This window comes from Lontra canadensis, unplaced genomic scaffold (assembly GCF_010015895.1).
Source record: "Lontra canadensis isolate GAN:19392208 unplaced genomic scaffold, GSC_riverotter_1.0 scaffold24, whole genome shotgun sequence".
NCBI lineage: Eukaryota > Metazoa > Chordata > Mammalia > Carnivora > Mustelidae > Lontra > Lontra canadensis.
This window is the reverse complement of record NW_022631018.1, coordinates 11,675,967-11,702,355: the sequence shown is the minus strand read 5'-3', so window position 1 is coordinate 11,702,355 and position 26,389 is coordinate 11,675,967. Positions and strand designations below refer to the sequence as shown.

The 26,389-nt window shown below is 35.6% G+C and overlaps 1 protein-coding gene across 21 annotated transcripts in view; it reads left to right on the top strand.

Annotated features, from left to right (window-relative positions):
* Window positions 1-26,389, top strand: part of CDC42BPA (CDC42 binding protein kinase alpha) — a 324,447-nt gene that overhangs the window by 203,536 nt on the left and 94,522 nt on the right. For 19 of the 21 annotated variants that reach the window (XM_032862845.1, XM_032862842.1, XM_032862841.1 and 16 more), the window contains exons 13-15: window positions 7,986-8,228; window positions 8,492-8,602; window positions 19,289-19,536. In XM_032862845.1, coding sequence (XP_032718736.1) covers window positions 7,986-8,228; window positions 8,492-8,602; window positions 19,289-19,536 — 602 coding nt within the window. The remainder of the gene's footprint in view (window positions 1-7,985; window positions 8,229-8,491; window positions 8,603-19,288; window positions 19,537-26,389) is intronic. The other 2 variants (XM_032862852.1, XM_032862860.1) reach the window with 1 other exon arrangement.

Below are 26,389 nucleotides of genomic sequence, written 5' to 3'. Positions count from 1 at the left end.
GAGTCTGCTTCTCACTCTGACCCTCTCCCTTCTCATGCGCTCTCTCTCTCTCTCTCTCTCTCTCTCTCGCAAATAAATAAATCTTTAAAAAAAAATAAATGTTATTGAAAAATATTAAAAAGGAATAAGTAAATAGTAAGCCATAGTTAGTATCTATGGAAAAATTTAAAATATAGGCATATTTTCACTGTGATTTGCTGATATGAACATTTTAAAAAGATTAAAATAAAAATTTTTTAGTGTTTTAATTATCTTTTAAAATGTCAGTTTATCTTTCAAAGCATGGATGAATAAGCTAAATTTCATAAGAACTTTAGGTAACACTCAAACAGTATTGTGAACATCAATAAAATTTATTAATGGCAGAGACACTCTAACAAATTCAGTAGGGTTCAAATAATACTCAAGCACCAGAGAATACCTGAACCACTCAGTGTATATATTTTGCCTTTCATTAACAAATAAAATAATGTTGGAATTAATACTAGCCAACACAATAAAGAAATGAGTGGTTTTTGGCGTAGTATAAATTGTATTCAATGATATAATATATAATTGATGACATAATGAATTTCTTTTGGGGCAAGATTTTAAGGTCTTGCTGTCAGTAAAGAAGTGGAGGCAATTAAAAATAAAACCGGGGTACCTGGGTGGCTCAGGGGGTTAAAGCCTCTGCCTTCGGCTTGGGTTGTGGTCCCAGGGTCCTGGGATCGAGCCCCGCATCGGGCTCTCTGCTCAGGGGGGAGCCTGCTTCCCCCCGTTCCTGCTGGCCTCTCTGCCTACTTGTGATCTCTGTCAAATAAAACAAATACCTTTTGCTGATGAAGCTAATAAAAAACTAATAAAAAAGACTAACAGAAAAAGTTATAAAGATTAAATTGATTAGTGTATTTTTACTTTTTTTAACATATCATGTATTATTTGTTTATTATTACTTTTTTCTTAATGCAGTTACAAGCAGTGTGGTATACAAGTTCCATTTAAATTCATGGCCAATCTAATAATATTTTGAATTTATAACATGTTCTATTTGTTTTAATAATATTATAGTAATATTAAAATGGTAATCACTGTACTGAATTTTATGTCAATCATTTCCTTATGGAAAAAAATTTTATTACATATTAGTATACCTCTAAATAATATATAATAAAATATATGTATGTAGTGACAGATGGTAGCTACATTTCTCATGGTGAGCACTGAGTAAAGGATAGAATCGTCTAATCTCTATATTATACATCTGAAACTACTAACATTGTATGTTAATTACACTTCAGTAAAATAAAATGCCAGTGCCAAATACTGAAGATGAGATTATAATCTGATATATTATTTTTGGAAAGCTAATTTGCAGTAAGTATCCAAAGCTTTAAAGTACTGAAATACTTGATAGAGTAAACTCCATTTGTCAAAATTTAAGAAGATAATCAGACGGTCAAAGATTTGCTCACAGAGAAATTTCTCACCACATTTATAAAAGAAAAATATTAGACGCAACTGAAATGCCCAACCAATTAATATGATGGACTAATGTATAGCCATTGAGCTTGCTGGCTAAAGCATTTTTAATGCCATAGGAAATTAAAAGACTATATATATATATATATATATATATATATATATATAAAATTTAGTGTTGCTTTTTTCCGAGCTTTATAAAATGATATATGCAATTTCTTGTAGTTTTTTTCCACTCATCATATTTCTAAGATTCATCCAAATAGCTATAAAACATTCATGTAGTTGCTGTATAGTATACCATTATGTGAACACTTCAGAATTTATACCATTCTTTGTGTACAGACATTAAGGTTGCTTATACTTGACAACTACTGTAAATGAACATTCTTGAACAATATACTGATCTGTACACACTTGCTTATACAAACACGAGTAGAATAGTTGGGTCATAAGTAATGATAATACTCTGTTTTTATTATAATATACTGATTTATACTTTAACTCCCACCACCTAGTGTATATTTAATAGTACTTCATATTATTAGGTAAATTATTTTGGCCAACCTTAGTCGAAATTGGTATTTTAGGTCTAGAATGATATTTTGTTATAAGGTCTTAACTTCTCTAATTACTAATGATGTTGAGTGTCTTACATATGCCCATTTATCATTTATATTTCTTTAGTGAAATGCCTCTCAGTATCCTTTGTATATATTTTTCTCTTGGGTTGTCTTTTTCTTATTGGTTAGCTAAGAATTCTTGAAAATTTCTATATTAATCTTTTGTCAGTTGTGTATGCTACAGATATCTCCCAGTTAGTGGCTTGTCTTTTCACTTTCTTTATGGGATTTTGAATAACAGAAGTTCTTAGTTTTAATGTAGTCAAATTTATCGATCTTTCTTTCTAAAGTTTTGCTGGCATGTGTAAGAAATCTGAGGTTAAAAATTCTGGGTTTTTTTTTTTAAGTGTTCAGTTTTTATTTTGCAGTTTTGAAGTTTGGTCTTTCATATTTAAATTTTTAATACACTAGAAATTTATTTTTTGTATCATGTGAGATAAAGATCCAATTTCAGTTTTTCCTATGTAGCTAACCACTTACTCATTTACTAAATAACCCCTCTTTTCCACAGTGATGTGTGATGTCACCTCTGTCATATATTACATTTCCATTTATGAATGAGTCTGTATCTCATTCCTTAAAAACTGTGATGGGATTTTGATTAAAATTGCATTAAATCTGTAGAGTAATTTCAGGAGAATTGACATAATTGCAGTATTGGATCTTTAAGTTCTTACTATCCATATTTATGAATATTATTCCAAATGCACATACAGATTTCAAGAGCAGAGTATAGTATTGTGATATATGTAGAGCAGAAATAACCACATCCCTCCGCTGTGTGCTAATTCTTACCTCTGGGGGCAATGCAATGACAGCAGGATAGATAAAACATGACATATATGGAGTCTGTGTTGTGAGTCTGGGTGTTTATATAAAGGGAGTGATGGATGCTTCCTACCCCTGCCGGTCCCCCGCCCCAGTCTCCACCCACCCTCTGAGAGTCTCCTTGGAAATGTCAAGAGAAGGATCTATGGCTCTGGAATATAGATCAGTCACTCCAGTGGAAAGATAAGCCCAGAGTCTCAAGCTCTATAAAGAGGATCCCTCCCTGATCCAGACTCCTCTCCCCACCCCTTGCTGAAGCATAAACACATACATTCAGGAGTTAAATCTCTCTGGAGTTTCTCATTCTAAATTAGACATAAATTATAAGACTTCCTTTTAGTCCAGATTCCAGGTTTCAGTAAAATTTGCTTACAAAGGCCTATCCATAGAAAAATATAGAAATATTTTCTCTAGACTCCCACAGTCCTTCCACAAACATGGTATATCTCTTCATGTCTTTAACATTTTTTAAAATGTTTTTCCATAAAATTTTATCCATGTCTTATTTGCCTTTCTTTAAATTTATTATTCTATTTTTTCATATTTTAAATGGTATCTTTAAAATTATATTTTCTTACTGATTTTGTTCCAGCAACATTACTAAATTCTTGTTAATTGTACTAATATATTTGAAATTCTTTGGGGTTCTTTGCAAATAATGACAGTTTTGTTTCTTTTTCTGGTTTTTATGACCTTTCTTATCTTGTCTTGCTGTATTAGCTAGAACCCACAGTACAGTGTTGAATAGAACTTGTGATAGCAGGCTTCCCTGTCTTATTCCTGATTTCAAAGAAAATGCCTTTACTGGTTGACCACTAATAATGTTTTCTGTAAGTTTTTGGTAAATAATTTTTATCAGGTTAAGAAAGTTATCTTCTGTTCCTATTTTGATAATCATTTTTATCAGGAATGGGTATTGGACTTACCTAATGTACTTTTTTGTACACTATTGCAACCAATTTCTAGGCGTTTGTTGATATATATTGTTGTAATTATAGGACTGTTCTTCTTTAGTAACTTGGTTTGGTAAATTACATTGATGAATTTTTTTCTAATGTTAAACCATTTTTGCATTTCTGGGTTAAACCTAAATTTCATGTGCATTATATCCTAAATAATAATATGCTAGTATATGTAACACTTACATAATAGCACTGTTTATTATTATTCTCATTTTATAAATGGTGAGACCAAGCACAGAGAAGGTCAAGCGCACTTGCTTAAGTTCATAGAGCTAGAAAGTGTTGGAGCTGGAATTTCAATACAAGGAGTCTATCCAGATTTCATGTTTATCTGCTTTATATGTCACTAGAGTTGATCTGCTAAATTTTTGTTGTTGTTGGATTTTTTGTTTTCATCAATATGATTGGCTTTTAATTTTTTTCTATTGTTCTGGTGTTTTTACAATGTCAGGGTTATTTTGGTCTCATAGAATGAGTTGGGCAGCATTGCCTCTTTTTCTCTTCTTTATAAAAGTTTGTGTAAGAGTAATGTTTATTCCTTGAAACACTGGAGGAGTCAATTGTGTAACCCTCTGAGTTTGGAAATCCTCTCCCACTGAGGGGATGGGGAAAGTTTTTTAACTATGGATTTAGGTACTTTAATTATTATAGGAGTACTTAGGCATTCTATTTCTTCGTGAAACAGTTTTAATAAATTGTATTTCTGTAGGAATTCATTCATTTCAAAAGCTAACAAATTTATTGACAAAGTTTTTCATTAGATTTTTTCATTAGCTTTTTAAACTCTCTTCCAGATTTGTAGTTATAACCTTTTTTCTTAGTATTATTTCTTTTGGCATTTATTCTTCTCTCCTTGTTTGATCTCACCAGATATTTACCTGTTTTATTATTTTTCTCAAAGAACCAACTTTTGTCTTTGTTGTTGTTCATTATTCTGACACTTCTGTTTCATAAGTTTATGTCCTAATTTTTATTATCCTCTCATATTGGCAGAAGCATTAATGTGTTCTGTCTCTTTTTATGCAAAATTTCATTGAATTTATCTTTTTTTTTTTTTAGTTTCAATACAAGGATTTCAAGTTATAAATCTCCCCCTAAGTAAACCTTTTACTGAATCCTCAAGTTTTAATATATGTACTAAAGATTTTTATTGTTTTTTGTTATTTTCATCTTGTTTTTAGTTCTAAATATTTTAATATTCTTTCACTTTTCTCCTCGACCAGTGAGTTATTATGGAATTTAGCCTTTTTATTTTTTATTTCTATTTAAAAGTGATGATATTAGAGCACTTGATCTTTAATATGTTCTTTGAAATCTGCTGAGACTTGTTTCATGGCCTAGACAGATTGTTACATTTTTCATTTTTTATTTATTTTTATTATTATTTTTTAAAGATTTTATTTTTAAATAATCTCTATACCCAACATGGGACTTGAACTTGCAACCCCTAATGAGGAGTCATACACTCTACCAACCAAGCCGGCCAGGCGCCAACCATTTTTAAATGTTCACTATGTGCTTGAGAAGAATGTATGTTCCAATATTGGGTGCAGCTTCTATATATAACGCTTGATCATCCTCTCTATATTCACTATTTTTAAACTGCTCAGTTTATCAATGATTGTCAAATCGAAGTTTCTCATTATGGTCATGTATTTACCAATTTTTCTATGATGTTCTTGCAATTTCTTTGTAATCTATTTTGAATCTATCTTGTGGAATGCATAAAAGTTTAGAATAGCAATTCTTTCTAGTGTTGAATTTTATCATTGTGTGGGACATTCTCTATCATTAATACTTTTTCTATTAAAATCTAGATATTATTTTTTAATTTGGTATAACAAACTTCGCCCTTTTATATTTGTTTTGACTATCAATGTGTATAGACAAGTCTCTACCAAATTTCTGCTTTATGTTTGTCATGCTTTTTTTTGTGCCTTTGTTTCCTTTCTTGCCTTTTTAAAATTGTGGTAAATACATATACTATAAAATCTAACCATTTTTAAAACACACCATTCAGTAGTGGAAGTACATTCATGTTGTGCAACGAATCTCCAGAATTTTTTTCATCTTGCAAAATTTTTTCTTGAAATTTGATTGAAGTGTTTGTTTTTCTTCCCACTCACTACTTGTTTTAATAGTTTCTAGTAGTGCTCTTGAGTTTTGTCATGCATATTTAAGAGAGTCTAAATTTAATATTTTAAACCACACCTCCCAAACAATTTAAGGACCTTTAACTCTGTTACCTCTTCCAAATGCCAATGTTGTTTTTTATTAATATTTTACTTATATCCTTTTTGTTTTGAATAAACAAAATATTTTATTTATTTGTTTGGATATGGACGAGACATTTTTATAATACAGTCTCATCCACGTGTTTGTTCACATTCACATTTATGTTTACCAGTTTCTTAGTCCTCCATTTCTCTGTCATTAGACTTTGCTTTTTATATTTTTAAATTTTTTTTAGTACGTCATTAGTTTTTGATGTAATGTTCCATGATTCATTATTTGCATATAACACCTAGTGCTCCATGCAATCCGTGCCCTCCTTAATACCCTTCACCCGGCTTGCCCATCCCTCCCTCCCCTTCCTCTCCCCCAAAACCCTCAGCTTGTTTCCTGGAATCCATAGTATCTCATGGCTTGTCTCCCCCTCTGATTTCTGCCCCCTCCATTTTTCCCTTCCTTCTCCGAATGTCCTCCATGCTCTTCCTTATGTTCCACATATAAGTGAAACCATATGATAATTGTCTTTCTCTGCTAGACTTTGCTTCCAAAATTATTTTTCTTTTTCCTAAAGTAAATCTTTAGAGGTTTCTATTTAGTGGAGATCTGATAGTGATAAGTTCTGTCAGTTTTTGTTTATATGAATATAATTATTTAGCCTCATACCTGAAAAGAAATTTAAATTAGTTAATTTAAATTAAAATTTAAGGGCGCCTGGGTGGCTCAGTCGTTAAGTGTCTGCCTTCAGCTCAGGTCATGATCTTGGGTCCTGGGATTGAGCCCCGCATTGGGCTCCCTGCTTGGTGAGAGGCCTGCTTCTCCCTCTCCCACTTCCCCTCCCCCTGCTTGTGTTCCCTCTCTCGCTGTGTCTCTCTGTCAAATAAATAAATAAAATATTTAAAAAAAAAAATTAAAATTTAAAGTTAAAATACAATTTTAATTACTTACGTCATTAGAAACATTTCCCCCTGTTTCTATTGTTACTTCTTAGTCTCTCTTGTTTTTGTTTTTGAGGGTGGAACATACTTTGTGATTTGTCTTTTTTCACTGACTTCTTTTAAAGACATTTATTTTTATTTGGTGCTACACAGTTTTATTTTTTGAAAGTTTCTGGATTTGAACTTTAAAATTTTTTCTTGCTTCATAAATGAAGAACTTACTGCATTGATGGATTCGGGTCTTTAATTTTAACACATATTTTTATATTTCTAAATGTTCTACACAGTTTTATAAATCTGCTTGGTCATTTTTAATAGTCTTTTTTTTTAACCTCCTCAAATGTTTCATATGTACCCATTTTATATTCATATTTGATAATTCTAATGTCCAAATATCATTGGAGTTTGTTTGCTCTTAAAAATCCTACATTTCATTAAGGCTCTTTACTCAAAAGCGATTTGCATTTTCTTTTGCCAGAAGAAATGCTGCTTTAACTCCGGGTTTCTCACTTTGATACAGGAGTTTATTTAGCTTTCTCTCCTTGCTTCTGGACTGAGGTTTAGTGTCCACATAAGAGCATTTCTTATTTTTTGTCATTTGTAATGATCCAGTATAATTTTTAAAGATCTCGCAAGTATCCATTCCATTTCACAAAATCTTTATTTTGACCATTGTATGTGGTGTTCCTATGGTCTTCATTTATTTGTGGAGACTAAGATACTGGCAGATTGAATCAGCTCTTCATTACAATTAGCATCAGGAATCGAGAACCTCAACAGAGCGCCCTGCTGTTAATATCTGTCCGAAGTAGCTGATTTCTTTTAATTTTGTCCTGAGATGAATAGTTTTGGCTCTTCTTGACTTCACGATAGCTACTTTGATGGCCAAAATTGGTTCCTGGGTTGCAGAATTGGTAACTTATATTCTTTTTACAAAACTGTAGGAACTAGTCCAGGCTAGTGAGCGATTAAAAAACCAGTCCAAAGAGCTGAAAGACGCACACTGTCAGAGGAAACTGGCCATGCAGGAGTTCATGGAGATCAATGAGCGGCTAACAGAATTGCACGCCCAAAAACAGAAACTTGCTCGCCATGTCCGAGATAAGGAAGAAGAGGTGGACCTGGTGATGCAAAAAGTTGAAAGCTTAAGGCAAGAACTGCGCAGAACAGAGAGAGCCAAGAAAGAGGTTAGTAGTCAGGCAGACTTTCTAGTGCCCGTGGGCTAGTGATTAAAGCTGCTTTTTCAGATTAGTGGAATACTGTATATCTCCTTCTTTAATTATTGAGAACGTGTTTTGTTTTGCTTTGTTTTAGTTCAGTGATTTTATTAAATACGAATTTCAACATTTGAGTTACCTTCTTGTTACAAGGTAAATTCCCATGGGGAAAAGCATTTTATTGGGAAAACAATTATAACCATGACATCTGCTCTTTTCATTTTATTTTAAAGCTGGAAGTTCATACAGAAGCTGTAGCTGCTGAAGCATCTAAAGACAGGAAACTGCGTGAACAGAGCGAGCACTATTCCAAGCAACTGGAAAATGAATTGGAGGGACTAAAGGTAGTGTCTGATTTCACATTTGTGAAGTTAAATTAGTTTTCTTCTCTTTAGGCTTAAAAGAAGTGTTAGTTTATGTATTCTCTTTGATGTGGAGTAAAAACTATCTATCCTCCAAATCTAATATTCTTAATTCTCATTCCCAGAGGGAAGCTGATGTAGACTTCCGCATCGTTCTGGAAAGAAAGGGAAGGTTGTGCTTAGTAAGGAGAAGAAATCGATCAGAAAATATCAAATATTTAGGAAGAACTGCCCACCTGGACAAGATGTATCAGTAATCTGCATGGGGTGCCTTGTTAGATACCCAGACCCTCATCTTATAAATGACATAGGAGAGGCTCAGGGGTAGCTCCACAGATACTTCTGTTACATGGGTGAGACAGTAATAGGTGAGACAATAATAGGCATGGGCTACCACATCTGAGCAGAAGTGCTTACAAGGGAAATCCTTGTGCCAGCTCTGGAGTTAGACTGCTTGGTTTTAATTCCTACCCTCATCAGTTACTAGCCATGTAATGCTGCAAAACACTTACTTAATCTCTCTGGACTTTAATTTTCTTATCTGTAAAATCCTATCTCATTGGTTTTATTTAAGGAGTATGTGCATATATTTGTGAAGTGCTCTCAGCCTTGATAATAATGTTGTGTATGTCAAAATGAGAGAATTGCGATTAAATTGACATCCTATTTCTGCAGCACTAAATTATAATCTGAACATGATCCCTGCCTTTTCTCCACTCTGACCTTAGCAAAACTGTCTCCTCTATGCTGCCCACCAGCCTTCACCTACACCCTCTACTTGCATAACCATATATAGTCTAGTCTTACTCATCTGGCAAATAAAAGAATCAAGTTGAATGTCATCTCAGGAAGTTTGTGCTACTTTAGAATTCTGTTAATAATTTTAGCATAGATTTTATTGTATTTATCCACAAAATGTCTCCCTGCCTAAACTGTGACCAAACTTATTGAAAACATACAGGTATAGTTTTAACCTGGGTCAGGGCCAGATTTTAATACTTGTTTAATAAATGTGTTAACTCAATGAATGAATGTAGAATTGGTCAGAACTTTTCTCTGTCGAATATCAGGGTTGCAAATGAGGTTTCTCTGCTATAAATATAAACTCTAGATTTTATTTCTTATTTTTAGGGATTGGTTTATTTGTTTTTAATTTTTTAGTTTATCATGATTGCACAGTCATGAGTCATGGTTAGCTTTCCCAAGCAGAGGTGTTTCTTCTGTATACTTATGCTTCTGGGACAGTAGTAGTATATGGAAGTTATTAAATTACTGTCTCAAATAATTTTCAATCCGAGACTATTTTGTTTCTAGCACTGTTTTAGGTGATTTGGGTAACAAATAATCATAAAGTACAGACTAGAAGGAATCTTAGAGATTATTTGCGGTTGAGGAAATTGAGACCTAGAGGTGTTAAGGATTATGTCATCATAAGTGTTAAGTACAGTTTAAATACGGGTTTTCCAACTCAGTGCCACATTCTAGCCACTAGTCTTTTTTTTTTTTTTCTGTAAGAATCATTGATGCTCTGAAAGCTTTGAATAACGTGTATTTACTGACTACTCAAATGCTCATAGTCTCTTCTATCATTTATAAGTTTGAGTTAAAAATAGAACTACCCAATACATAAGTAAATGCATTTAAAATGCTTTGCCCAGGACCTGGCAGAAAGTAAAGGCTCAGCAGGTGTTGGCTGTGATCATTACATTACTGTCATTTCTTGAGGATATTTTTTTTAAGATTTTATTTATTTATTTGCCAGAGAGAGAGAGCGCACAAGTAGGTAGAGCAGCAGGCAGAGGTAGAGGGAGAGGCAGGCACCCTGCTGAGCAGAGAGGCGAATGTGGGACTCGATCCCAGAACCCTGGGATCATGACCTGAGCCGAAGGCAGATGTTTAACCGGCTGAGCCACCCAGGTGTCCCTCTTGAGGATATTTTCTAAAACTGGAATTTCTTGGTTTAGTTTCTTGTAAACCTATTTTGAATTGGTTTTGAAACCTATTTTGACCATTCTAAAAGTCTGTAGGAATCTTCAGTCCACTAGGAATACTTTTCAATAGAATTGAAGGGAGAAATAATTATTGAATAACAGAAAATTCAGTATCCCATTTCCAATAGTGCATAGAACATACAGAGAGAAGATGAGTAAAGATAAAAAGTCTTGAATAACACTATAACCAACCAGACCTTCCACTCAACACAGCAGAACACATATTATTCTCAAGTGCACATGATATATTCTCCCAGATTAGGCTGGATGTTAGGATACAAAACTAGTCTCAAAAATGTAAGAAGATTGAAGTCATACAAAGTATCTTCTCTAGCCACAACGGTATGAAGCCAAAAATCAGTAAGATAAGAATAACTGGAGTGTTAAAAAAAAAAATACATGTGGAGATAAAACAAGATACTCTTAATTAATGATCAAAGAAGGAATCAAAGGAAATTAGAAAAATACCTACAGAGGAATGAAATTAAAACGCCACACTGGATGCAGTGAAGGCAGTACTCAGAGGGAGATTTGTAGCTGTAAGTAACTATATTTTTAAAAAAAGGAAGGTCTCAAATTAGTTGCTTAATTTTACTATCTATGGAACTATAAAAATAAGAGTAAAGGAAACTCAAAGCTAGCAGAAGGAAGGAACTAATAAAGATTAGAGAAGAGTTAAATAAAATGAGAATGGAAAAATAATGAGAATGAAACCAAAAGTTCATTATTTTGAAAGATAAACAAAATTGACAAACCGTTATAAAAGCACACAAATTACTTTAAATGGTTCAAGAAAAAAAAGAAAATCTAACAGACTTATAACAAGTGAAAAGATATAATCAATAATAAGAAGAATTGTGGCAAAGAAAAGTCCAGGGCCAGATGCTTTCACTAGTGGACTGAACCAAACATTTAAAGAAGAATGAACACCAGTCCATCTCTTCCAAAGATGACAAGAATAAGGAGTACTTCTCAACTCATTCTTTAAGGTCAGCATTACCTTGATACCAAAGACATATTAAGAACATTACAAGAAAAGAAAATTACAGACCAGTATTCCTAATGAATATAGATGCCAGCAAAATGCTGGCAAACTAAGTCCAAAACCATATTAAAAAGATGATGCACCATGAAAGTGGTTCATTTCAGGAATATAAGGGTGGTTCAGTGTAAAAAAAAAAAATAATACATTAATAGGACCTGGAAGAGGGGATGATTATCTTACTTGAAGCACATAAGTCATTTCACAAAATCCAATATCCTTTCATAATGAGAACTCCCAAAAAACTAGGAATAGAACGGAACATGTTCAACATGATAAAAGATGTTTATGAAAAGCCCACAGTTACCATTATACTCAATGTTGAACAAATAAAAACTTTCTCCCTAACATTAGGAATGAGACAAGGATGCCCATTTTTACTGCTGCTATGTAATATTCTACTGGCGTATTTAGCCAGAGGAATTAGATAAGAAAAAGAAATAAAAAGTATCCAAACTGGAAGGGAAAAAATAAAACTATCTCTGTTCATAGATCACATGATCCTTTATATAAAAATATTCAAAAGAATACTACCAGTTTTCAGTCTAGCATTTAAGAAGTTTGGGAGCCACTTTGTTTGAACAAGTAAAAAGCTGAATAAATAGAAAAATCAACAACTCTTCTTATACCTGTAGGAGAAATGACATCACAGGACAAGGTGCTGCCCCTAAATTTGGAGACACTCCCAGGTAAATACAGAGACTCACAACTTACCAGAGCAGAAACCTTTGTAGGCATCAGTGCCAGTGTTTGGAAACCTGAACTACAACTGAGAAATCATTAGAGGCTCGTTGTAGACAGGTCTGAGATATAAAATCTCCAGAGAACCCAGTCATTGGGGAGGCTTCTGTGAGTTTTACCTCCTGGACCTCTAACAGGTTCTCAAAACAAATATCAGAGAAAAATCCCCTTATGCTAACAGTAGGGGAAACCATTTTGAAATATGCCAGAGTAGCCTGTTCTTCTTAACAAGGTCAGCCCTCAGGAGAAACTCTTCAACCAGAACTGAACTTGCTGGAGTTTTATCAGAGCCCAATGGACTTGAGAGAAGGAAAAGACCAAATCCCAACCTGCTATGGTCATCCTGTCTAAACTAAGGGGGAGAGAAAGGCTGACAGGGTTGTCTGATGTTGACAGTCCAAAGGCAGCAGCTCAAGAAAAGACTGGTATCTAATCCTAGGACTACAGGACGCTTTCCCTTTCCCCACAACTTACCGCCACATTATTAAAAGCCTATTTATAGCTGTTCCTTTTACCCAGCACATCATGTGCACCTATCAACAAAAAATTACAAGATATACTGAAAGACAGAAAACACAGTTGGAAGAGACAGAGCAAGCATCAAAACCAGACTCAGATATGGCAGAGATGTTGAAATTATGAGATCGGGAACTTAAAATTATGATTGATTGATAATGCTGAGGACTCTAATGGGTAGAAAATATGGAAGAATAAGTAAACAATGTAAAAAGAGAGATGGAAATTCTAAGAAAGAACCAAAAAGGAATGCTAGACTTAAAAAAAAAAATACTGTAACAGAAATGAAGAATGTCTTGGGGCACCTGTCCAGCTCAGTAGGAAGAGCATGCAACTCTTGATCCTCGGGGTTGTGAGTTCAAGCCCCATAGCAGGTGTAAAGATTATTAAAAAAAGAAAAACACATAAAGAAAGAAGAACACCTTAATGGATATGGAGTATAGCCAAGGAAAGAATTTCTGAGCTTGAGGATGTCTAAATAGACATTGACAAAACTGAAAGGCAAAAAGAAAAAAAGATTGGGGGGGAAAAAAAACCAGAAGAGAATATCCAAATACTGTGGAGCAACTATAAAAGTTGAGGATGGAGATGGGACGCCTGGGTGGCTCAGTTGGTTAAGCCGCTGCCTTCAGCTCAGGTCATGATCCCAGGGTCCTGGGATCGAGTCCCGCATCGGGCTCCTTGCTCAGTGGGGAGCCTGCTTCTCTCTCTGCCTCTGCCTCTGCCTGCAGCTCTGCCTGCTTGTGTTCTCCCGCTCGCGCGCGCGCGCGCTCTCTCTCTCTCTCTCTCTCTCTCTCTGACAAATAAATAAATAAATAAATAAAATCTTTAAAAAAAAAAAAAAAAAAAAAGTTGAGGATGGAGATACCAGAATGAGAAGAAAGACAGAAGAGGACAGAAGAAATATTTGAAACAGTAAGGACTAAGAATTTTCTCCAAATTAGTGTCAAACACCAAACCACAGATCCAGGAAAGTCAGAGAATACCAAGTTGGAAAATGCCCAAAGAACTACGCCTAGATATACCATTTTCAAATTGTAGAAAGTCAGAGAGAAAGAAAAACCCTGAAAGCCAAAGCAAAAAAACAAAACAAAAGAAAACAAAAAAAACCCAGAGGATATAAGACAAGGATTACACCTTACTTCTTAGAAACTTGTGCAAACAAGAAGAGAGTAGAATGAAATATTTAAAGTGTTGAGAGGAAAAAAAAATCAACCTAGAATTTTGTGCCCTATGAAATTATTCTTAAAGTGAAGAAGAAATACTTTCTGAGACAAAAACTTGAGGATTTCTTGCCAGTAAACCTGCCATGCAAGAAATGTTAAAAGGATTTTTTTTTTAGAGGGAAGGAAAATGGTATAGGTCAGAAACTTGTATCTACATAAAGCAAAAGCATCAGAAAAGGAATAAGCAAAGGTGAAATAAATAGGTGAAATAAATAGAAACTTTTTTTCTTATTCTTAATCTAATAGTTCAAAATATTAATAACAATGTATTTGATTCTATATACATACACACAAGCTTATATGTACTTGTATTAAACTAAAATGTATGAAAGTGATTTAAAGGATGGGAGGAGGAATTAGGATTATTTCATTTTAAGGTATTTGCACTACTCATGAAGTGGTAGAATGTATTTTGAAACTGAACTTGGATTGGTTGCAAATACTGCAAACTGTATTACAACCACTAAAAAAGAAGCATAACTGATATCCTCAGAACAGAGAGAAAATAGGATCATATAAATTGTTTAACTAAAACCGTAACAGAAAAGGAGCAGAAGAAAAAAATAGGAATAAAGAACAAGGACAATAAATGGAAAACAGTGGCAAATATGGTAGATATTAATCCAGAAATATCAATAGTCACTTGGAATATCAGTGGTCTAAGTACATCAGTTATAAAACAGAGATTGTGTCAGGCTGGATCAAAAAAATATCCAACTGTATGTTGTCTTTAAGAAGCCCACTTTAAATATAAAGACAGATATAGGTTAACTGAGTGAAAGAAGACGACATATCATGCTGACACCAATGAAAAGAAAGTGGGAGTAGCTATATTAATTTCAGAGTGGAATTCAGAGTAAGGAAAGTTTTTAGGAATAAAAAGAGCATCACATAATGATAAGAGAATCAGTTTTTCAAGAGGACGTAGCAAAACTTAACATGTAGGCATGTATCAGTGCGATATCAAAATGTGTGAGGCAAAAACTGATAGCACTGCAAGGAAAAATAGATGAATCTACCATTATAGGTGGAAACTGCAACACCCTGTTTTAGAAATGAACAAATCCAGGAGCCATAAAATCAGTAAGGTCGTAGATGAGTTCAACAACATCATCAACCACATGGATGTGGTATCTATAGACTACTTCATGTAACAGTAGAATGAGCCTTCTTTTCAAGCTCACGTGGAACATCCACCAAAGTAGACCACGCATTCTGGTCCATAAACCAAACCTTAACAAATCCTTAAGAAATTTAAGAGAATAGAAATCATGCAGTGGCTGCTCTCAGACCACAGTGGAATTAAACTAGATGTCAACACCAGAAATATAGCTGGAAAAATTCCAAAGTATTTCTAACTAACACATGAGTCAAAGAAAATATCTTGAGAAATTTTTAAATATTTTGATCTAAATAGAAATGAAAACAAATTTAACTTACTAAAATTTGTGGGATATAGGGACAGCCGTGTTTAGGGGCAGTTTATAGCATTGAATGCATATACAAGGAAGAAAAAGATCTAAAATTAATCATCTTAGCTTTCACTTTAGATACTAGAAAGAGAAGAGCAAATTAAACCTGAAGTTAACAGAAGAAGAAAAATAATAAAAATTAGAGCTTAAACTGATTAAATTGAAAACAGGAAACCAATGGGGGGAAAAATGAAATCAAAGCTTATTCTTTGAAAAGATAGTAAAATAGGTAAGTCTTTTTTCAGGCTAATTAAGAAAAAGATCCCTTTCATCTATTTTTGAGAGTAATTATATCAACAGCCTTTTAGCATTAAACTGTTCTTACATTTGGGAATCAGTTGCTGGTATAATAGAATTTCAATACAGCAATGGATTAGAATTATTAACATTTTAATAGCAAGTTCTGTTGTTAAATTTATACTGGGATAAGTCTGTCATTTTATTTTTTGTATGCTCTTTTGGTTGGTTTTTGTTTCAGGGTTATGTTAACTTTATAGAAAGGAATATTTCCTTTTTCTTTGTGCTCATGGAAATAAACTTTTGAAATCTGAAGGAATTCTTCTATAATACGTTCTTTGTTATACTATAGCTTTATTAATGCTTTATTTTATTTTTCACCCATTTTGAGGTAGTTTGGTTCATTTTCATTTTTCCAGTAAAAATGTCTTTCAGTCAGATTTTTCAAATTTTAAGCATAGTGAGTACTTTATATAAATTTAATAACTTCCCTGGATACCTGAAAAGAAGCGGATTACCTGTCAATATTAGTTTATATTATTTCATATATTTGCATTTCTCTTGACGCTATAATTTCTCGTTAAAGTTTTCTGTAGTAAATCTTTTTGCACAGAATAGGCTTAATTGTTTTGCGTGCTGTAATTTCTGCTATATTTTTTAAACTCTTCTTATAAAATAAAATATGGATAAAACCAAATATAAAGAAAAAAGAAGACACTGCTCATATTGGAAATCAAAAGGTGACATCCCTACACATCCCATGTACATCAAAAGGTTAATAAAGGAATACTGTGAATAACTTTATGCACACAGATTTGATAACCTAGATGAAATGGACCAGTTCCTTGAAAGACACAAGCTGCCAAAGCTGACACAGAAGAAATAGTCTGAAAGGATTCTGTCTATTAAAGAAATTGGATCAATAATTAATAACCTTACAGAAAAGCACCAGGCCCAGATATGTTCACTGGTGAATTCTATAAAACATGTGGAAGAAGTCATACTAATTTTCTGCAATCTCTTTCAGAAGACAGAAGCAGAGGGAATATTTACTAAGTTATTCTATGACACCAGCATTACACTCATACTAAAACTAGATGAAGACATTATATGAAAAAACAGCTGCAGACCAACATGCCTTATAGACATAGATGAGAAAATCCTCAACAAAATATTAATAAATTGACTCTAACGATGTGTAATAAGAATTACACACGATGCCCTAGTGGGATTTTTCTCCCATGTATGCACGCCTGGTTCAAACTTTCAAAAAATCAATGAATAAAATGTATCACACCAATAGACTAAAAAATAAAAATCACATGATCATCTCAATACAGGCAAAGAAACCATCTGACAGTATCCAATATCTATTTAAGACAAAAACGGTCAGTAAATTCTAAACCTGGTAAAGAATATTTAACAGAAAATGAGCTAACATCATACTTGTGAGAAACTTGATTCTTTCCCACTAAAATCAAGAGCATGGTTGAAAATATACCTTTCACCGTTACCTTTCAACATTGTATTGGATGTCCTAGCTAATGTAGTAAGACAAGACAAAATAAGAGGTATGCAGATTGTGAAGGAAGATGTAAAACTGTTCAGGAATGGCATGATCACCCGTACAGATAATCAAAAAAAGTTGATGAAACAACTGAAACTAATAAGCCATTATAGGGAGGTTGCAGGATAGAAGGTTAATACACAGAAGCCAGTCACTTTCCTGTATAACATCCACGAAAAAGTGGAATTTGACATTAAAAACTCTTAATGTTAGCACCCATAGAAATGAAATAGTTAGGTATAAATAAAGTGTGCAAAAGAGCTATGTGGGGAAAACTATAAAACTCTGATAAAAGAAGTCAAGGAAGAACTAAATAAATGGAGATAGTCCGTGTTTGTGGGTAAGAAGATTCAGTATCAAGATTCAGTTCTTCTTATCTTTACCTGTAGATTTAATGCATTCCTAATCAAAACCCCAGCATCTCCTTTTGTGGATGTCATCAAGTTAGACCTAAGGTTTATACAGAGAGATGAAAGGCCTAGAATAGCCAATACCATACTAATGGAAAAGAATACAGTTGTAAGACTGACACTACCTGACTTCAAGATTTACCACAAACCTGCAATAATCAAGACCATGTGGTACTGGCAAATGAATATACAGACAAGTCATTTTTAACAAAGGAATGGAGGCAATATAATGGAATAAAGATTGTCTTTTCAAGTGGTGCTGTACAACTAGACATCCAAATAAATTGAATGAATGAATGAATCTAAACGTAGAACTTACACCCTTTATTAAAATTAACTCAAATGGATCACAGACCTAAATGTAAAATATGAAACTACAACATTCCCAGAAGATAATACAGAAGACTGAGATTACCTAGGACAGTGACTTCTTACCTACAGCACCAAAGGTACAATTGATGAAATAAAGAATTGATACATTAGACTCCATTGAAATTAAGTATTTCTGCTCTGGAAAAGACACTGTGAAGAGAATGAAAAGATGAGGCACAGACTGAAAAACTACAGACTTATCTAATAAAAGACTGTTATGCAAAATATACTAAGAGCTTTTAAAACTCAATAATTAGAAAACAAACGATCCCAGGGTTGCAAGACCAACTCACGCAGTAGGAAGTTGTGTTCTATATGCCAGCATTGGATAATCCACAGAGGAAATTGTGAAAGCAGTTTGTTAAAATAGTAGCTAAAAGAATAGAGCTCCTTGGAATAAAGGTCTAAAGGCATAATCTCTGTCTGTCTGTTTCTGCTCACCCTTTAGCCACTGTCTGGAGAATGCTTTGGACTTTGCATTTTCCTTGCACCTTATTACTGAGAATATATTTCATCCTAATTTCTAAAAAAGTTGGCTTTCAGCTAAATTTCTTGTCCCTAATGCCCTACCTAAATGCCAAGAAACCTATCATTTTTTCTAGTGGATGTGAAGATGTTTGATTAGACCTTCGTCTTTCTCACTGGACCATTGGAGAAGCTTTTTGTACATTCTAGCTCTGTCATTCCCTACCCCACTAAATCTTCTAAAGACACAAACATACTTAAAATTCTTTATTGGTTCCACATCAGAAATAGGATCCAGTTAGATTTTTCTCTCACTCCATACACCAACAATAATTCTGTATACATTAGAAATATAAATATAAACAAATAATTATATAACTATGAGCAGAAACTACAGATATATAATCTGCTATAAAACACAACACAATAAGGGAATACATACTGAGAAAACTATTTGGAACATATTGCCAAAAAAAGGTGAATAGCTTTAATAAAAAAAGTTTTATTTGTGTGATAATATACAAAAATAATATTGAACTATAAGAAGCGGTTCTTTATTTATAGAAAGAAGTTATTTGATATTTTATTATTCTTATAGATGAATCAATTTTTTGTTATTACTTCTATAGCAAAAACAAATTAGTTACTCACCAGGACTGTGCAGCATAGAACATCAGCAAGAGATAACCAAACTAAAGACTGATTTAGAAAAGAAAAGTATCTTTTATGAAGAAGAATTGTCTAAAAGAGAAGGAATACATGCAAATGAAATTAAAAATCTGAAGAAGGAGCTTCATGATTCAGAAGGCCAGCAACTTGCCCTCAACAAGGAAATTATGATTTTGAAAGACAAATTGGAAAAAAACAGGAGAGAGAGGTAAGAATCAACTTATTTACTCCTCTAATAAATATTTCCTGGATGCCTGTTGTGCCTGTGTGTCAAGGGCTGGAGATACACGAGCAGTCCACTTACTGCAGTCCTAAGGAGCCCAAAGCCAAGATCAGTAAATAGGAGATTATACTACATCATGACAGGCAGCAAATGGGACAGTATAAGTACAGGCAAAATGCAGAAGCTCCCATAGATGACACACAAAAGGTGACTTTGGTATGTCTGGGTTTTTTGGACAAAACCAAAGAAACAAGAAATTAACGGTGGAAGAGTGTCCAGACGGGGGTAGCGGAATGTGCTGGGATGGAGAGGAAAAGCGGGGAGCATGGCACGTTCAGAATACTAAGGCTATTCCCTGTGGTGGAGCCACAGAAAGATGAGAGGGTGAGAAGTGGGTCTGCAGAGGGTAGTAGACTTAAGATCATGAAGCAGAGCAGGGAGTTTAGACATCATCCTAAGGCCATTGAAGGCAGGTCACAGGGTGGTACTTCTGGTTTTGAAAGATCACTCTTGTTCCTGTGTGGAGCAGGACTGAGGGGAGCAGACGGCAGGTGGGAACCTGGCTTCGAGGGATGATCAGGACCGTAGGTGCTGACTGTGAAGGTGGAGGGAAGCGTGTGGGCTCAGAGGATCCCAGAGAGCCAGAACCTGGGTGCCATGATGGCCAGATGGGAGAAATTGCTAGTGATGCTCCTGTTTCTGGATTTTAGCTGAATATATGCTTTTGTTATTCTCAACTTATATTGGAAGCCAAAATTTATTTAGTTTGGTCCATTCATTCAACAAAAAAATTTTTAGGGCCTTTGGTGGATAAAGCAACTATTCTGTTACAGGCCCTGGGAATGTAGCGGTGGACAGACAAAATCTCTGTCCTTACAGAGCTTTCCTTTATTTAGGTGAAAGACTACAAACAAAATAAGTAAAAAATATGGAATATATTAGGTAATGATAAATGCCAGAACAAAAAATACAGCACAGGATGGGGCCGTGAAGCATTGAGGGGGCAATTAAGTGTCTGTATAGACTGGTCTGGGGAAAGAATGCTGAGAAGGTAATTGAAGTAAGGGCTGAAGAATGTAGGGAGGCATCTCTACAGATGGAGGAGAAGAATGCTCTATACAGAGCACAGGCTGTTAAAAAAATAACAAGAAGGCAAAACTATGGAGACAGGATAAAGAGCAGTGGTTGCCAGGGCTTGGGAGAAGGCAGAGGTGTCTGGGAGGATGTCCAGGGCAGCGCAGCCCCTCCGCATGATGCTGTGATGGGTGCGTGTGTTTTGAACACGTGTCCCAACCCAGGCGATGCGTCCACTGCAAGGTCACTGATGGAACCCATGCTCCACTCTGCTGGGGGTGGTGTGGTGGGGAGGTTGTACCCATGTTTGGGGGGCTGGGGGGTATGTGGAAAATCTCTATGAACCTAAAACTTTTCTTAAAAATAGGTCTATTAAAAATAATAATAAGGAGGCCAATATGGCCAAGGTAGACTTAAGGGGAAAGAAGAGTAGGAGATGAGTACAAGAGGGAGCCAGACCAGATTGGGCAAGGCTTTGTGACGGGTGACTTCTGGTTATTCGTTCGGGAGAAAACCATTGCAGGGACGTACTGCAGGATTATGAGTGGAAAACTGACAAATACTGGGTTGTGTTCTAACATGGTTACTCTGACTACTGGGTTAAGACCAGGCTGACTTAGATAAGAGAAAAGCCTGGAAATGATTTAGAAGTAGTCCAGGCCCAAAAGAATGGTGTGTTGGCTTAGGGTGGAGGCAGCAGTGGTAGTAAGAAGAGTTGGGATTCTGATACTCCTTATAAGTAAAGACACTGGTTTCTGCTGTGGACTAGATACGGAGTGAGAAAGGAAGAGGAGGAATTAAGGATGATACTGAGGTTTGGGGTCTTAGCAGTCAGGGGACTATAGTTACCATTTAGAGAGAAACAGTTATGTTTGAGATGCCTATTAGACACCCACGTTAAGATGTCAGGTAGACCATTGGATAGATCAGCCTGGATTTTAGGGCTAGAGAAAAAATCCTGGGAGTATTTTATCACTCACATGGTATTTAAAACAGACTCTATGAGATTACTTAGTGATTGGTAGATAGAAAAGAGGCCCAGCACTGAGCCCTGGGGTGCTCCAGTCTTTAGGAGTTTGGAAATGAGGAAGAAATGGCCAAGTGGACAGCTGAGAATGATAGGAAGAAGACCGGACTGATTTGGTTTCCTGGAAGCCACGTGATGAAAGCATATCAAATCCATCTACATGTTACATGAGATGAGGTCTGAATCAAGTACGATGAGGTGTCTGGGCAGTGAAAGTTGAATTTAACAATATGATGCTCACTGGTAACTTTGATAAAAACAATTTCAGTGGAACAAGAGGGGCAAAAGCCCCACAGTGGGATCCAAGACTTGAAGGAAAGCAGTTGGAAAACAGAATAGTAGTTGGAATCTCTTAAAAGCAAGCAGTACGAGGAAGCAGTAGTTGGAGGAGAAACTGATCTCCAAAGAAGTTTTTTTTGCCTTTTGTTTCTGTTTTTAGATGGGAGAAATAACACCATGTTTTAATTTGGTAGGAATTATCCAACATGGGGAGAAAAGTGCAGAAACCATGTACTCGAACAGGTGTATAAGTGGAGGGTTTGGGCTGAGCTGTGCTTTTCACCTAGAGAAGGTGAAGAGATAGTAGAGTGTATGAGGAAGGTAAATAGGATGGTAGGAACTTGTGTGGCACTCTCCTGAGTTGGGCGTGTTGAATTTGGTGCTCTGTGAGACGTCTTCGTGGAGATACCAAGTCAGCAGTTGAAGGGAGCCCAGAAAAGCTTCAGATTAAATTCGGCATTCATCAGCATACCAGGTAATTGGACTCAGGTGGTACAGTGGGTGAACCAGCTCAGGGGAGGTGTGCAGAGAGAAGTCAAGCTCTGGAACGGAATACCTGGGAGGATGGTCATTTACCAGAAGGACGGAAAGAGCGGGGTCCACAAGGGCAGAGATGGAGGCTGGAAACCAGGCGTGGCATCACTGAAGCCAGGAGAAGATAGCATTTCAAGAGGGAGGAAACGGGCGACGGTGTCAAAGGTGGCAGGTAGATTGAATACGATAATGAGACCATGGCCGGTTGTGAGAACAGGTTTTTGGGGTGGTGGCACGCAGAAGCCAGATTTTGTATGGTAAGGAACAGTTAGACAATGAGAAAGTGGGTACAGCACACCCTGTCAAGGCTTCCAGGTGGTTCCCAGTGAACAGGAAGGCAGGGAATTGGCAAATGAAGCATAACATAGGGTTCAGGGAAGAATGTGTTTGTCTTGTTTTCATATGGAAGAGATGTCAGCTTTGTTTAATGCTAGTAGGAAAAAATAGGAAGAGTTTTACTTAGAAATTTTACTCAGTTCATCTGTGTACATATTTTTCTGAAAGGCTTCTTTGTAATTTCTCAAGTTTTTGTCTTGTTTGTTATTTGGAGTTGCTTCTGAATCAAGAAAGATGATTTTAAAAAATTTTATTTACATTCAATTTAGTTAACATAGAGTGTATCATTGGTTTCAGGGATAGTGTTCAGTGATTCCTGAGTTGTATGTAACACCCAGTGCTCATTACATCATATGCCCTCCTTCGTGTCCATCACCGACTTATCCTGTCCCCCCAACCCACCCCTCCTGCAACCCTCAGTCTCTCTCCTAGAGTTAAGAGTCTCTTATGTTATTCTATTTTCATCTTATTTTTTCTTCCATTCCCCTATGATCCTGTTGTATTTTTCAAATTCCATGTGTGAGTGGAATCATGTGCTTCCTCTGTCTGACTTACTTTGCTTAGCATAATACATTCCAGTTCCATCCACATCCTTGCAAATGACAAGAGTTCATTTCTTTTTGATGACTAATATTCCTGTGTGTATGTGTGTGTGTGTACACATCTTCTTTATCCATTCATCTATTAGTGGACATCAGGGCTCTTTCCGTATTATGGCCATTGTGGACATTGTTGCTATAAACATTGGGATGCAAACATAACTGAACTTTGACTATAGATAATTTTTTTTAAGTGGCCTATTTGCCTGTACACACAGGATGGTTTATTTTCCCAGAATATATAATTTAAAATGTAATTTCATTTATAATATAGTGATGTAAGAGATTTTTAAGATTACATTTTTTAAATCAGCCATTACTTAAGTTCTTTGTTGACTTGGAATTAATCATATGAAATTTCCCAGACCAGATCCATACTGAAGTTCATTTACTGCTAAGATATAAGCCTCTTTAAATTTTTTTTAATTGAATACAAGGTGACACACAGTGTTACCTTAGTTTCAGTTGTACAGCATGGCGATTGACCTTCTCTCCAGGTTACGCTGTGCTCACCAGTGTAGCGGCCATCTGTCACTGTACGACACCATTACAGTATCATTGACTAGATTCCCTAAGCTGTGCCTTTTCTTTCTGTGTCTTATTCATCCCATAACTGGAAGCCTGCCCCTCCTGCTCTGCTTCACCCATTTTGCCCATCCTCCAATCCCCTTTCCTTCTGGCAACCATCAGTTCCCTTTGTCTAATTCTCCTTTTCATTTGTTTGTTCATTTGTTTTGATTTTTAGATTCTACATGTGTGAAATCATACAGTATTTGTCTTTCTAGGTCAGGCTTCTTTCACTTAGCTTAATACCCTTTAGGCCCATGCATGTTACCACAAATGGCAAGATCTCATCCCTTTTTATGGCTGTGTAATAGTCCATTTGTGTATGTATATACCACATCTTCCTTATCCATTTGCCTATTGATGGACACTTAGGTTGCTTCCCTATCTTTGCTTTGTAAATAATGCAGCAATAAACATAAGGGTGCATATAATCTTTTCATATTAGTGTTTTGTTTTCCTCAGGTAAATACCCAATAGTGGAATTACTGAATCATACAGTATTTCTATTTTTAATTTTTTGAGGCACCCTCACACTGTTTTCCACCATGGCTTCGATGGTTTGCATTCCCACCTACAGTGCATGAGGGTTCCTTTTTCCACATCCTTGCCAACACTTATTTCTTGTCATTTTTTTTATGTTAGCCATTTTGACAAGTGTGCAATGATATCTATCTCATTGTGTTTTTTTGTTTGTTTTTAATTTTATTTTTTATAAACATATATTTTTATCCCCAGAGGTACAGGTCTGTGAATCCCCAGGTTTACACACTTCACAGCACTTACCATAGCACATACCCTCCCCAATGTCCATAACCACCCCCCCAATTCCCCTCCCCCCATCAACCCTGTTTGTTTTGTGAGATTAAGAGTCACTTATGGTTTGTCTCCCTCCCAATCCCATCTTGTTTCACTTACTCTTCTCCTGCCCCCTTAACCCCCCCATGTTGCATCTCCTCTCCCTCATATCAGGGAGATCATATGATAGTTGTCTTTCTCCGACTGACTTATTTCGCTAAGCATGATACCCTCTAGTTCCATCCACATCGTCACAAATGGCAAGATTTCATTTCTTTTGATGGCTGCATAGTATTCCATTGTGTATATATACCACATCTTCTTTATCCATTCGTCTGTTGATGGACATCTAGGTTCTTTCCATAGTTTGGCTATTGTAGACATTGCTGCTATAAACATTCGGGTGCACGTGCCCCTTCGGATCACTACGTTTGTATCTTTAGGGTAAATACCCAGCAGTGCAATTGCTGGGTCATAGGGTAGTTCTATTTTCAACATTTTGAGGAACCTCCATGCTGTTTTCCAGAGTGGTTGCACCAGCTTTCATTCCCACCAACAGTGTAGGAGGGTTCCCCTTTCTCCACATCCTCGCTAGCAACTGTCATTTCCTGACTTGTTAATTTTAGCCATTCTGACTGGTGTGAGGTGATAACTCATTGTGGTTTTGATTTGTATTTCCCTGATGCCGAGTGATATGGAGCACTTTTTCATGTGTCTATTGGCCATTTGGATGTCTTCTTTGCCGAAATGTCTGTTCATGTCTTCTGCCCACTTCTTGATTGGATTATTTGTTCTTTGGGTGTTGAGTTTGCTAAGTTCTTTATAGATTTTGGACACTAGCCTTTATCTGATATGTCATTTGCAAATACCTTCTCCCATTCTGTCAGTTGTCTTTCGGTTTTGTTAACTGTTTCCTTTGCTGTGCAAAAGCTTTTGATCTTGATAAAATCCCAATAGTTAATTTTTGCCCTTGCTTCCCTTGCCTTTGGCGATGTTCCTAGGAAGATGTTGCTGCAGCTGAGGTTGAAGAGGTGGCTGCCAGTGTTCTCCTCAAGGATTTTGATGGATTCCTTTCTCACATTGAGGTCCTTCATCCATTTTGAGTCTATTTTTGTGTGTGGTTTAAGGAATTGATCCAATTTCATTTTTCTGCATGTGGCTGTCCAATTTTCCCAACACCATTTATTGAAGAGGCTGTCTTTTTTCCATTGGACATTCTATCCTGCTTTGTCGAAGATTGGTTGGCCATAGAGTTGAGGGTCTATTTCTGGGCTCTCTATTCTGTTCCATTGATCTATGTGTCTATTTTTGTGCCAGTACCATGCTGTCTTGATGATGACAGCTTTGTAATAGAGCTTGAAGTCCGGAATTGTGATGCCACCAACTTTGGCTTTCTTTTTCAATATTCCTTTGGCTATTCTAGGTCTTTTCTGGTTCCATATAAATTTTAGGATTATTTGTTCCATTTCTTTGAAAAAAAATGGATGGTGCTTTGATAGGAATTGCATTAAATGTGTAGATTGCTTTAGGTAGCATAGCATTTTCACAATATTTATTCTTCCAATCCAGGAGCATGGAACATTTTTCCATTTCTTTGTGTCTTCCTCAATTTCTTTCATGAGTACTT